This window comes from Epargyreus clarus, unplaced genomic scaffold, assembly GCF_041222505.1.
Source record: "Epargyreus clarus isolate Ecla_fem2 unplaced genomic scaffold, WU_Ecla_fem_2.2 ptg000005l, whole genome shotgun sequence".
Lineage (NCBI taxonomy): Eukaryota > Metazoa > Arthropoda > Insecta > Lepidoptera > Hesperiidae > Epargyreus > Epargyreus clarus.
The window spans coordinates 13,884,582-13,898,677 of NW_027332213.1; the positions used below are offsets into that span (position 1 = coordinate 13,884,582).

The window sequence follows — 14,096 nt, forward strand, 5'->3', positions numbered from 1 at the left end:
AATAGTGAAGAACAGGGAGAGCGCTTCCACCAAGACCTTAAAGTTATGGAAGAAAGGTATAAGTGAAGATGGAATAGCCATATGATGGCAGATTACTGCTGGTCTTTGAAAAGAGATTGTCCTGAAAAAGGTCATAAAAGACAAGCATATAAAAGATATTTTTCAGAGATTTAACATAAATATACATATGTTTTTTTGTTATATGTCACTTGTTTTTACCCTAATTGAATATTAAAACTTGATAATTTATAACAATTTTTAATAAAAAAAGATTTTTACTAATATACTTGTTTTTTTTTTCTTATACTGACTGCCTTTTTTGTATAATATAATATTGATGAATTAAAAAAAAAACTAGAGCCAATATTCAAAAACTGTTTTTAGTTTCTTAAATTAATAACATAAAAGTATTCGAAACCACTCTCACTTCAAGGGCAACAAAACCACTGTTGACCAGTGTTATTATAGTTCGAGAAACTAATTTTATTCAAAAAGCCAAATGTGCGTAGGTACCGACGTGTTTGTCAAGCTTACTACAGTCAGTTCATCAACAGCAGTTGTAAAGAAAGTTTCTGTAGGCACTTACTTATTGTCCCTGTAGTTCCAGGACTAGAATAGGGCTACGGTATCTCCTGCCTGTCGTAAGAGGCGACTAAAAGGGGGCGTCGCTCCCACATTGTCGGGTACCTTTTGAAGGTTTCCCCCTCGACAAAAAAAAAAAAGACACTTACTTATAAGGTCTAAACGAAACCTCAGCTCAGCTCAGTGTTGTCTTAAAGTGATAAACTAAAAATTGTGAATGCTTTTGAGTCTGGGAAATTACGAAATTAAATACAGAGTGAGTTTGGCTTAGTAGAATCCGCATACTACAATTGTCGTATTTGCCGTATTTTTATAGATCTCCATAAGTGAGACATATCACTTCTGTAAGCTAGAAACTCGGGTTAGTGAGAAACCTCTATAAGAGAAAAAGAGATCGCGGTCCCTTGAGCTCTCACTTATCCAGGTTTGACTGTATATAGATTAATAATCAGAATCACTAAAGGTTACTAAGTTTACATCTCTGAACATTCGATTACCAATCCAATGATCAAATGTCCTACATGAGTAGTAATTTAAGTGTGTGTATATTAAAATGTTATTGATATAAAATGTACATAAAATACCTTATAAACTCACATTTGTTTTATTTTAAAGAAATGCTAGCCACACCATGTACATAGGTGAAAACATGGAACAGAAAAAACAAGTGGAAGTGCAAAGTAGACGCAGCGCGGGTTCCAAATAGGCGTTGTTACTCTCACTTGCCTTCAATAGAGTCTAATCGTGTTTGAACATCAGTCTGAGACACACGCTTTTCAAATTCTGTAAAATAAATATTTATGCCATATTGTGCGATTTTAGAATGTAAAAATGATAGCATACGGAAGAATCTTAAAAATACAGGTATTTCGTACCATCGGTGTGTACCAATTTATTTAATTTTATCAAAAATCTTAATATATCAAATTCATCAATAATTTCACACAGAGTTACGCTAAAATCTACCTCACAGCTTTGTAATGAAGTTCATTTTAAATTGATTCCACTATACCAAAATGTCTAGAAAATTACTACTCAATTAGTGATGAGGCGAATATATATAATTTTTATCGATATATATTTACGCAATAAACATGACTATGACGTAAATAATTCTTATACAATAATAATAAAGCTGATGTGTAGTAGTGTCCTTAGGCAAGCTACTTGTTGGTTGGTAACATATGTTATGTAGCAATGAATATGTATAAATGAATTTACCAACTTCATATTTTTTAATTAAAATATACAAGTTCAGGTATCAGGGTAAATAAATATAACTACAGAGGATGTCGTTCTTCCAAAAAGATTCATATTATCATCTATCTCGCTTGCTCTAAACGTGGGCTACAATGTGAGAGTGAAACGCAAATACCGAATACAGGTGGTATTTTGCAAAATATTTACTGGCCAACGTACTTTTGAATTCATTGGTTATCGTGTTGCTAATTAAGGTAATAATTGCTATGCCTGTATGAATAGAATAACTTTTCCAAATAAAGTTGACCGAAAATTAGGACAAGATAAACAGCTGATATTCAATCCGTTTTGAAATTTTCCGTATTGTACAAGTTATCAATGAAAAAATATTAATCTTACTATATTGTTGTCTAATTTAAGATCAAACTTTAGATTGATTTTCTAATGAAACAGGCACATATATTTGCATGATTTTATATGTAAAGTTGAGATGCAATCATGTGTCAACAAGTAAATTGTGCAATGTAAAGGTAATAAGCTGTATTGATTTAGTTTGTCCTGTAAATATAGTCCAATCAAATAAAACAATCTCAACAATGGATTAAAGAATGGAAGATTATGGAAATAAAAACAAAATATATTTAATATAATTTATTTTTGCATAACAGTAAATTTGTATATTTTAAAATCAATAAACAAGCAAGATAAAATCAACATTTATATTTCGTACATTTCTTTTATTAAAATTCCATAAAAATCACGATTATACATTTAAAAGCCATTTTAAAAATGTTTTTAAAAGTGCTGTAACATTGGAATAGCCTATACTATATTCTAACAGGCACGGGAAATTTAAAATTGATTAAAATTAGTCTATATTTTAGGCACATTATTTTCTAAGGAACATTCTACGCATTAGCGTATACCCAAATTTGTAATGGCGTATACCGATAGTATAATTGATAACAATTGATATAATTGATTTGATATAAAATGTATAACAAAATAATTCTACCATTGGGTAGGGAAATCAACGGCAACTCCTAAGCATTATCCGAAAGAGCAGAGCTGAAGGCTTGAAAAGATCGAATCGTACTGTAAGCGGATTAAAACTTATTCCATTAGTGATAAGACGATATGCTTAGGGGTTACACTAAAAAAAAATTGAGCGATTCCGACGCTTATTAGAAATAATCAACATTAATGAAAGCGAATGCTGGCGAAGCGCCCAACTTAATAGCGGCTCGACAACGGGTCCGGTCGGCGACCGCGGTGCGGGGACGGCGCGGGGACAATGCGGGGCCGGCGCGGGGACGGCGCGGCGCGGCTAGTGCAGCCAGTCGGCCGCGTCGTCGCCCGCGTGCTCGCCCTCGCTCGCGCCGCTCGTCGCGCTCGTCGGCGGAGACGGGGTGGTGCCTGGGGGAATTAAATACTATATAACACTTCATTGAACTTATAAGTCGTACCACCTATTAAACGCAGTCTAAATGTTATTTGTAAATCAGATCAAACAAAATTAAACATCCTAATGAGCTAAAATAATCTTTAGATTTAAGACTAGCAAGTTAAACAAAGCAACTTCCAAAATTTAATACTTATCTAGCAGTATGCCGTTCATTCAATAATTTAGGTAAATTACAATACCCACATTTATTCAAAATAAGAGCGCTTACCATTAGGTCCGGCAAAGAGCCCGTTATAGAGGGCGAGATGGTCTGAAGGCGGGGCAGAGCCCGGTCCGGAGGCGGGGCCAGGCAAGAGGGCGGGGCCGGGTGGCTGAGTGCCCTTGGCGTTGCGCATGAGTGGCTTGTGGCGTTCCGTGGCATGCTGCCAACCCCAGCACGAGCGGCAGAAATATCTACGGAAGGAACATCAATTATCAATATTATCCAACTAATATTTTACAAGCCAACATTTCAATGTTTAACTGAATTAATTTAATATGACAGTCCGCGCCAAACTGTCCGCACTGAAGTTGTTGTGCGCAGGTTCATTAAGGATATACTATACGTAAGGGTACACTAACACAGCTATGTACCCGCGGGCGAGAGCGGGCAGCGACGCGAATCATTCAGAGCGGACCAGAAGTTTGGCGCGGTCTACTAAAGTTACGTTGTAAAAGTTAAAAGCTTGTAGTTGTAATCATACTACGGAGTGACATAATCGCAACGCGATTAAGCTCCTTAAGAGAACAAAAAAATCTTACCTAAAGCAAACAGGTTCGCGACAGAAGTACGGTCCTTGCTGTAAATTGCAGACAGAGCACATAGAATCCTCCAGGTATGGGTCCACTTGTACCTGCAAATAAAAGTAGTGATTGAAGATTGGAATTTTACATTCACTTCGTCTGAAAACAATACATACACTACAACTGAATTGTCACTTTATATAACAGATCATTTAATACATATTGAAACCTAGACATTTTAATGCACCTAGTGAGTTTCTAGCGCGGAAAAAATATCAATTAACTACTAGTAATATTACAAAAATAAAATCTGGACTGCTTAAAGATACAGAAAAAGTATTGTAGACTTACGAAACCTTATTTTAATCATCAACCCATTTGGGTAGTATATGACACATTGCCTCGAAAAATTGTCCGAAAAATCCTCAGTCTGGAAAAATTTGTTAAAATTAAAAAAAAGCTTACCCGCTTAGTGAATTTGTCGGTGCATATCTCCACGTACGCGGCGGAGATGGCGCGCACGTACGAGCGCACGTTGTTGAACGTCACGCGGCCCGAACCGATCGGGTACTTATTCTTGTCAGTGTCGATACCTTGGAATAGAAATATTTTGTTAAAGCGAATTTACATAAGGATTTTAGATTGAGAATTCGATTAGTAAAGTAGTAGATTGATTTGGGATTTGTAGGGAGTAAGAGGTTTTAAAATAATATTAATTTTCGGGTATGTAGCCCTTTCAATTTATATTTCTCATCCATGCATATTGGCATTTTTTATATTGAACAAATTCTAATTTTTATGTCAATGAAATTTGTTAAACCCGATCGAGTGTGGACTAAGTAGACTAAGATTAATTTGGTTTATCAAAAGACCAAAGAGTAGATAGTATTGGTAGACAGACGGCGTGAAGAAATTTTAATTAGACAATGTAACTAGTTAGAAATTGTAATTAGACAGCCTAATTTCAGGAGAACCAAACGTGCATTTAACGTTAAACGAGTAGACTAGTCTAATAACAAATAGATTACACAAGCAAAATTACAATGAATCAGTAGAAAAGTGAGAAGACTTGTAAGACTAGAGTAGTTGGTCAGTAGATAAGCGAGAAGTAAAGAACGTTGGGATGTACTAACCAGCATAAACGACGCCGGAGAACAGATCGTTCATGATGAGCGCGAGCGCGTGCGCGGAGAGCATGCCGTGCAGCGCGCCCACGAACACCGTGCGCGCCGGCTCCAGCCGCACCGACCCGCCCACCACCCAGTTAGAGTCCGCCACCGCCCACGGGATCACTTGTACCTGTACACACAATTACATATTCTACAAAAAAAACATAATAAAAACTAATTTTTTTGCACTGCAAGTACATTTTATAATCATTTTGTAATGTAATACTGAAGATCTTTATTAAAAATAAAAATGAATCAATATTGAATTTTTGATAAGATGCATAGATAGGTCCTTAAAATAAGTGTCCATTTGGAATTATAAAGTATCAGTAATAATATTATTCGATCAGTTCTAAAAATATTTTTATCTATATAAAGTTTCAATATTAATATATTTCAATAAATTCTAATTAGTGGTAACAATATAAAATATTTTTACTGCAGTATTTTTTTTTTTTTAGTGGGAATTTTTCGCTGGGCGAACTTATCTCGTACAAACAGAATATAAAGCAATATATTTATCTCATGACATTCTCTAATACGAGTATTTACTTAAAAAATAAATTAAATTGCGCTCTGTAGTATATTTCCCACGCCCTATGGATATTATGTTACTTACGATACACTCCATATTAATGTTATACATATGTATGGAATAAAAATATGTTTTTATCAAAATTTTCCCTAATCCACGTAATACTAATTTCTTATCATACACCATACTTACATAGTCATACATAGGACATAAAATGCCAGGACCCCTTGTACTGAGTACAACCCGTATTACAGAGTTCCCCGCTCAAACCTTGTAACTAAGTAATAACATAATATGTAGAAAAAAGAAAGTTTGGTAAAGAGAGTGTGCGTTTGTGATGTTTTAATGCGTGTGAGTGTACTCTTGTGTGATGCGTGTAGTGTGTATTTGTGTATATGTGTAATAATTTACTTATCTGCCACTGACCTCCTTGGTGCGCATGTTGCGCGAGGTGATCCCGTAGTACCAGTCGTGTCCGTCGCGGCGCGCGGCGGCCAGCAGCGCGCGCACGCGGCGCTCGCTCTCCAGCGTCACGTACGCGTAGCCGCGCGGACTGCCCCCGCCGGCCCCTGCGCCGCCGCCGCCGGCCCCGCCCGACCCCGCCGAGCCCGCGCGCCCCGGCCACTCCACGCTGGGAATCACATTTTTATTAGTATATTCTTAAAGTAATTTTACTATATAAAATTTTATATTGTGAATAAATTGCTATGTATATATCAAAATAAATTAACACTAATTGCAGCAAAAAAATAGTTTTTGCTAGAGTGGATATGTAAGTAGCAGCATATTGGATAAATAACAATGAGACTATAATAACAATATATTGAAAGGCTGCTATATTAGTTTCATAAATTCTATTTACTATCACAAAATAATTTTAAAATAAAATGGAAACAGATTACATGTTAAAACTTTCGTTACTATTTTATGAAAATAATCATACCAAGAAAGAAATAACTGAATAAATATAAATAAAATTAGTTTTGCAAATGTCATTAGCAACATAAGCCACTCACCGTACAGGCTGGAAGTGTCGTAGCGCGTTAAGCAGCGCGTGCTCCGTGATGTCCCAGGGCAGGCCGCCGAGGAACACTTTGGGCGAGAACCCGCCCGAGGGCTCCGCACAGCGCGCCGGCAGCGTGCCGCTCCAACGCAGCGCCTCGCCGCCGGAGCCCCCGGGCCCGCCCTGACCCCCCGGCCCGGGAGGACCACAGGGACCGCTGGGGCCCATATGGCCTTGGGATGATACTCCGCCTGAAATTTAAAAAACGCTAAAGACATTCTACACTACACTTCACTAGAAATCCCAGAGCCTTGGATTCATAAATACAAATACATAAAACACCCATCCGCAAAATATATCTGAAGACAATTCATTTTTGCGATATACATTGTATTCTTATAAAATAAAATAACATCTTATAAATAAAAAAAAGAAATGTATAAACGAGTTCTACTGCCCAATATACAAAATACGTACAAAAGGAGGCGCGGCGTGGCAGGGCGAGAGCTTTCTCTCGCGGGGTCGACGCGTTGAATTGCTCCGGAGACCATGGCAATTCCACCTGCTAGAATATCACAAATTAAACTATTGTACACACTAATTTTGTGTTTACTTGAAGTAGAAATAAATACATGGAATTATAGGAAAATAGCAATATTTAAATTTAACTTACTGTGTTGTCAAGTCCGTCACAGCCGAGTAGGGAGTGCTGCGCAGGCGCTCGGGCGGGCGCGGGCGGCATCGCCAGGGCCTTCTGAAACACGCTCTCACTGTAAACCTACCCTTATTTCTAAATCAAATATTTAGTCTACCACAACCCTATAGAATTGGGCCTTGCTGCATGCTCATATTTTTATAAATATTTTTGATCAGGAATCAAACCTATCGGAGATTAACCGCAACGATTAAATAAAAGCTTTATCAATTTATACTAGTAACTTTTTTCAAAACGCTTTATCACTTAGTCAAAATTGTTCTATTCATTGAAATCTTCACTTTTGAACTAGTTCCATACACACCAATTTATTAAAACTTGAATATGGTTTTGTAAAACTAAAAACTCCAAAGTAAAAAATATCAGGTGTCAGCAGTTTACTATCAAGCGATATAATTCCTTACCAACGAGGCCACAAGGTCGGGGATGCCCTGCCCGTCCTCCCAACCGCCGGGCCGCGCGCTCTCGCTGCAAAACATAAGCTCCGATTACTGTCACACGACACGATACTTAGATTTCAACAATTGTTATAGAAAATAGTTGCGATAAGGTTTTTAAATAGCCACCTAGATTGCAGTTTTATTAAAAATAGTTTTAAAAGAAGACTTACGTAAAATTCTAATGTTCCGGGTACAAAGTAATATCTAAAATGTATAATTAACAAATCTAAAGGAATTTAGCAAATCAAAAAATTTACCTACTGTACGGACATAAATTAATAAAACATATAGGGCAATTTAGCAAAAATAAAGAGCAATTTGAAATAACATTATGCGATCTTCAAATGTTCGGAGTTTGGTTAAGTGCAGAATGGTGGATTTAATAAAATACACCTTTGAAAAAATATTAAATAAGTCATAAGTTTCCTAAAGCATTCCCTAAATAAACTAATAAATTAATGGTGCCTAGAATTTGAAGTAACGTGTAATCCCAAATGTATTAGTTATTCTATGCACCATAAAGCATAGGTTGTCTGGTTACCTGTAGCTCGCGAAGGCGGTGGGGTGTCGCGGCGGGAAGCAGGCGGGCGGCACGAGCGCGCGCGGCGAGTGCGCCGCCTCGGGGCTGCCCGGGGACTCCCAGCGCCACGCGCCCTCCGCGCCTCCGCCCTCCTGCACACCAACAGACATACAGCATATGCAACCTATCACTATGCTATCCTATCCTATATACCTAACCTATCCTATATAGAACTTAGGTCAAATGAAATCTAAACTGCTCGTCTACGAGTTTTTTAATTATAAACGGTTACAAAAGCTATTAAAATGGCTTATGCCCGTTATTAATAATCAATCTATCCATTTTCGCCTCCCTTAGATCAATATTTGTTAATTTCTTCATATTAGAACAGTCAAATTTCTAGCTTTGGTAGAAAAAATTGGATAAATTGAATATTAATAACGGTCGTAAGTGGAAGACAGCAGTTTGTAAAAGATTATATCAAATGGGTTATTAGATGAAAATTACGTAATGAATAGACACTTACTGTTAACGGTCATGTCAGTAAAATAGTCTTGGTTACCTAAATATATAATTCCAAGGACATAAGCATAATATAGTATTTTTTCGAAGTATATCAATCACTACAACAAAAATGGAAAATAGAAAAAATATTTCAGATGATTATAATTGAAAGATTGCCAAACAGCATTAGATTTCAATAGGGCTAAGATGATATTGTGAATAATTCTAGTAGGTATTCTGAACACTACAAAGCAGATTTATCTTGGGCACTAATAAACTCGAAACGAAAACTACACGAATTGAGTTTTAACTAAGCTATTTATTTATTTATTTTTTAATTTCGACCTGCATTTTTTTAAAGTATAATATTTTTAAGCAAGTATTTATTCAGGTTCATTGATAAAATATTCCTACGCACTACAAAATTTAAAAACTGGAATTTCAATAATGACACGAGGTAACTTTCCGACAATCTTTCTGAATAAAAAAAATAATATGAAATTAGTTTTCACTAAAAATGTATTTACGCAGTTAAAGTTTTAAACAAAAGTACCGCACTATTGAAGCGGCCATAACGATACACAAGTTTAATCGCGCCGTCCGCTACACTGATCAGATTGGAGCCAATTGTACGGACGACGAAAAAGTTCACCGGAGATATCATCCCGCGGGCGGGCCGGCAGATTAGAATTGAATTAATTTGGCAATATCAATTCAATACTGAAATGGCTACTGGCTTGTAAAGTAATTGAAGTGAATATCAAATACAAAGTAAAATTGTTCATTATGTTAAAAAGCCTAACTAAACAAAATTACTTGAAGTGAATATTAATTACAAAGTCCAAAATTGTTCATAATGTTAAAAAGCCTAACTTAAATATTTAAGGATTAACTATATTATTGACTTTAATGTCAAGTAATATTTTTGACTTAAAAGTTCCCTAGTAATAGTTTAATAGGTCAGCCGACAGTTAGCAGGAACAATATTTAGAAAAACTAAAAAACTTGGTTAAAAATAGACCGAAATCATGCGTTCGGATCAGTAAGCAAGGTTTAACAATTCGATTCCACTGATAACGATGCATGTAGCAGGTCAAGTATGAAAATATAAGGTCTGTATCCAAACGAGTTTTCCGGGTCGCGGGCCGCGCCGGCCGATTAAGCTCGGCTCACGCCTTGGCAGGGCCTATACAAATAATATTAAATTGCCAACCCCATGCCAATAGCCGGCGATGCCCGCCAGACGCTGCCAAGAGCCAGATTGCGAACTTATATTGTATATGGGATTCGGATCCGCGAATCTGGCCCCTTGGCAACAAAGAATAACGCCAAGTATGATGCTTTTGAAACGACCGTCGCGACACGCTGCCGAAAGTTTGTAGTTTCGAACAAGTTTAGATCGCAGATTAATTAAGGCCCTTCAGATGAATTTAAGTTTTCTCAAGAGAATTGGACATGCAAAATAAATTTAAGGTCCGTCATACAAAACTACCCTTAGTAAAATAAAATTTTATACATACGATCGCGATAGTAATTTATTTTATTCACTTTCCTGCTCTGTGGATGGTTTAATATGCGTACAGGAAACAAGTGTACGTACTTTAATATGCACGACAGCTTTATCAGAAATCAATTACTTGGGGTATTTTAATCTACCGGCAAAATGAGGTCGCGCGCGGCGAAACCTGAACTATTTATAGATGAACTACCTTCGTTTAATATCAAAATTTAGGAATAGCATCACCGAACTAGTTTCAGTTAGCGTACCAATTGCAGCCTATTTAGACTTGTAGCTTTTTTGAGCGTAAGGAACGAAATAAAAACTAGAATGGAAAATTCTATCGATCACACAGTGCAATTATAAAATTGATAAAATCACCAAAGCAAGACAACAGTTTCATTACACTACAAATACACATACATTGAGAATCAATACAAAAAAGTAAACAGAAGCGCGAATTAAATCGGATATCTTAGTGTATTAAACTAATTCAAATCTCATGGGAGGCTAATGCAAGCTGGGGTGGACTATTGCATTATTTGGCACGATAAGGCCATTAATAGGGGCGCGCTGGCAGCCGCGCTGCTGAACATTAACTGCATCAGAACGGATGTCGTACGGGCATTATGAACGGACAATAAAACCGTCGAGTGCTTTGTACTCGAATATTGTCGGTTAAACTATTTGGACAACGTGGGTACTAGCCATATTTAATATAATATTTAAAATATGACGGTAGTCGTAAATGTAAAATATTGTTTAGAACTCCCGATAGTAATCTTTAATTGTCTGAATATTTGGCTTCCGCGAATGTGGAGCTTTTGTACAACAAGAAAACTGGTACCAAATTTTATATTCTTGTATGTAGAGTTAAAACTACGCCGAATACACTAAAGGACGCACAAACTTTCAACGAGACAATATCACATTTGTCGAAGCCATTAAAATCGTAGGGGAGAAATATTACCTACAGAAAGTTCCAAGTATTTTAATCGGGTACAATAATTTAGGAGATTTGTAGGATGAATTCGTTTATACATCGGGTAGAGAAATTTTAATTTTAGAGTAGTTTTATTGGCACCCAACAAGGGTTCACCCCCGAACAATAAGTTTAAACGGAAATTAAGTAAAAGGTGTTCAGATTTAAAGCTTAGGCTATTTTAGAATAAAATTCTTGTACTCACATTTGCGCGATGATTAACTTTAGGTGCAGTCGCAGGTTCTGTTAGCTGAGAGGTGTCCAAACCCAGAAAATCTGCGAGCGAACGTCGGTTTTCCTTTGAACCGCCGCCGCGGTCATTGTCCTGTTAAAAAAAAACAATTACTAACTTTTTCAAAATTCGAACAAACCTAAAATACACTATAGTATGAAGGTACGAAGACATTTCAAAAGTCATAAAAATTAAATTAAAAAAAAATACAGATTCAAATTTCAAAAGTCTCACCTGATGTAGAAGCGGCATGGGTGCCGCGTAAAGTTCGGCAAAGTTTTTCGAATACAAAATACTACCGACAGCAGTTCGGAGCAGACTTGTTCACTAGTCGGCAGCACTCGGGCAACTGACGGTGGCGTCGTGCGCAGTGAAGCACGAAGCCATAATATCCCCTCTCCTCCAAAGTTCAACTCGATACGCCCACTTTTACCATCTTCACTATCTTTTTATTTTAAACTGAATTTAATATGGGTACTTTATGTCGCAATTATTTTCTAATAATTAAAAATATCAAAGAAAATACAAATTATCCCATTTGAATGCCTTATTAGGTAAATTTGAAAGAATTCGACTCTTAATTTTGTATTTCCGCGCAACATGGCGGCAAGCTCATTCACCAATCAATTCAACAGATGGCGCATGCGTACAGAATGACGACAATTTAAATACTTTTTTATCATAACATTCACTTTCTGCTGAATTTATTACTTCGACTCAGTAAAATAAAAACTTTTGAGTTTATTTTAGTAAGGGAAAATAACACTTTAAATGTTATAGATATGTATTTATATTTTAAAGATAAATTTGTTTATTTCTACTCAGTAAATGCTCACATTGTATTTCTATATGGATTTTTTTTATTCAACAGGTTCTCATATTATTTAAAGATACCAACAATCGAATTTTTGGGCTAATATTACATACTGTTAGTGGGCGTAGGTCTTATTGGGTACTGAGAGTGCTTCAACAATTATTGGGATCGACAGGTATAATTATAAAAGTAAGAAAAAGTATGTCTTTATATTTTATTCATTTATTTAAAATTTTTATACAATAAACACGTAACATACATAATGTTAGAATAATAATGCCTTCTCTTTACATAACATTAACTCCTTAAGTTGTATAATATCTCCTTCTAGATTTGCTGTTAGATTTCAAAACAAAAGACTACTATGCCATTCCCTGAGTGTTCCTGTGTGTGTGTTAAATGCTATATTATTGCTATTTATTGCTATACCAAGATTTCTAAACCACGGAAATATAAAAGCCTCAAAAAAGTACTTTATTAACAAATTCGACATTGTTCCCTTTTTCTCTCCGATATTATATTTTAAAGATGATTGATTAAACTTTTATGAACGTGTGGGACGTTATCTGAAAATGAAAATACATAGATCCAAGTAATAAAGAAAGGTGGAAGAATCTGGAAGCACGACCGCCACACCTACTTCCTTGCAACACTGTGTTCTGATTTTAGACAAGACTAATCCTATCAGGGGTTGTTTATAAATGTCTATGTGCAGCAGTTGCCACTTATCATAGTGTAGAGCACGCTTTTTTGCTATTTCTATAGTATAAAAGAATACAGGGTGAATTTTTCAAACGGGCCTTCAGGGCCAAATCCGAAACTATAAGGATTAGCGAAAAATGCTGAAAGGAGTTACGAGGCCGATTTTGAAAAAAACTAAAACTGCATCATTAATTTTTTAAAATAACTTTTTCCCTAGCCGGGAATCGAACGAGTTCATTTTGAAAAAAAATGCACCCTCTATATTATTCCACTATCTGATAGTGTTGCTTATAAGGATCAAAATCTGGAAAGTAATGATAAATGACAAACTAAAGGAAAAGCCTCAATTTGAAGAAAATACATATTTCTTCATATTGATTTGGCAGTTAAGTTCCCGCCATTCATCAATTTAAACATTTCGTGAATCATAATCATAACCATTCTAAATGGACGTTTTGTTTCCCAATAATTTATATTTTTATGTCCGACTTAGCTAAGGTTATTTTTAGGATCGTTAAAATAGATTTACTTGCTATGGGCGGAGTTTCATTTAATACAGATGTAAAGTTGACAATTTGCGAGAATTACTTTTTAGAGTCAAATCCGAGTGATTACTAAAAAAAAGAGATATAGAAAATCATATTTAACGTTGAAACGGTGTTGAAAAACAACAAACAATAAGAATGTACTATTTAATCAGTTATCTATTTTCATTAAAAAATAAATCCCAAAAACGGCGGCAACTTATTTGCCAAACTATTACTTTCTCATACTAAGCCGTATGTCATAGTCATAACATCGAATAATTAGTTGATCAACCAACAAATTCTTCAATGGTATGACTTATGTCTGTTTCTAAAGAATTATACATAAATCATTTGTTATGTATAATCCTTAAGGATTAGTATGCCAATGTATGGAAAAATACGTATTTTCTTAAAAAAAATCCTTTTCCTTTAATTTGTCACATATCATTACTTGCCAGAATTTGATCCTTATAAGCGACACTATC

General features: G+C 35.8%; 1 protein-coding gene across 2 annotated transcripts; it reads right to left on the minus strand.

The window, feature by feature from the left end:
• Positions 1-2,426: 2,426 nt before the first annotated feature.
• On the minus strand, positions 2,427-11,948 carry orb (polyadenylation element binding protein orb). 2 transcript variants are annotated; one of them, XM_073073264.1, is made up of 13 exons: positions 11,803-11,948; positions 11,542-11,661; positions 8,374-8,504; positions 7,797-7,860; positions 7,351-7,428; positions 7,155-7,242; positions 6,691-6,928; positions 6,101-6,305; positions 5,104-5,269; positions 4,436-4,563; positions 3,989-4,080; positions 3,456-3,640; positions 2,427-3,198 (listed from the first exon to the last, which is right to left on the minus strand). In XM_073073264.1, exons 1-13 carry the CDS (start codon positions 11,818-11,820, stop codon positions 3,110-3,112), a joined length of 1,602 nt encoding a protein of 533 aa, XP_072929365.1. In that variant the 5' UTR covers positions 11,821-11,948; the 3' UTR covers positions 2,427-3,109. The 2 variants fall into 2 exon arrangements, with proteins under 2 accessions (XP_072929365.1, XP_072929364.1); XM_073073263.1 differs by having other exon boundaries at positions 7,351-7,431.
• Between the last annotated feature and the right edge of the window lie 2,148 nt (positions 11,949-14,096).

What these genes read in the sequence shown, in the direction of transcription:
- orb (XM_073073263.1), bottom strand. An exon ending in ACCGCCTTCGCGAGCTACAG is followed by an intron (nt 7,861 to 8,373) that starts GTAACCAGACAA and finishes TATGTTTTGCAG; the next exon opens with CGAGAGCGCGCGGCCCGGCG. An exon ending in CTCCGGCGTCGTTTATGCTG is followed by an intron (nt 4,564 to 5,103) that starts GTTAGTACATCC and finishes TTCTATTCCAAG; the next exon opens with GTATCGACACTGACAAGAAT.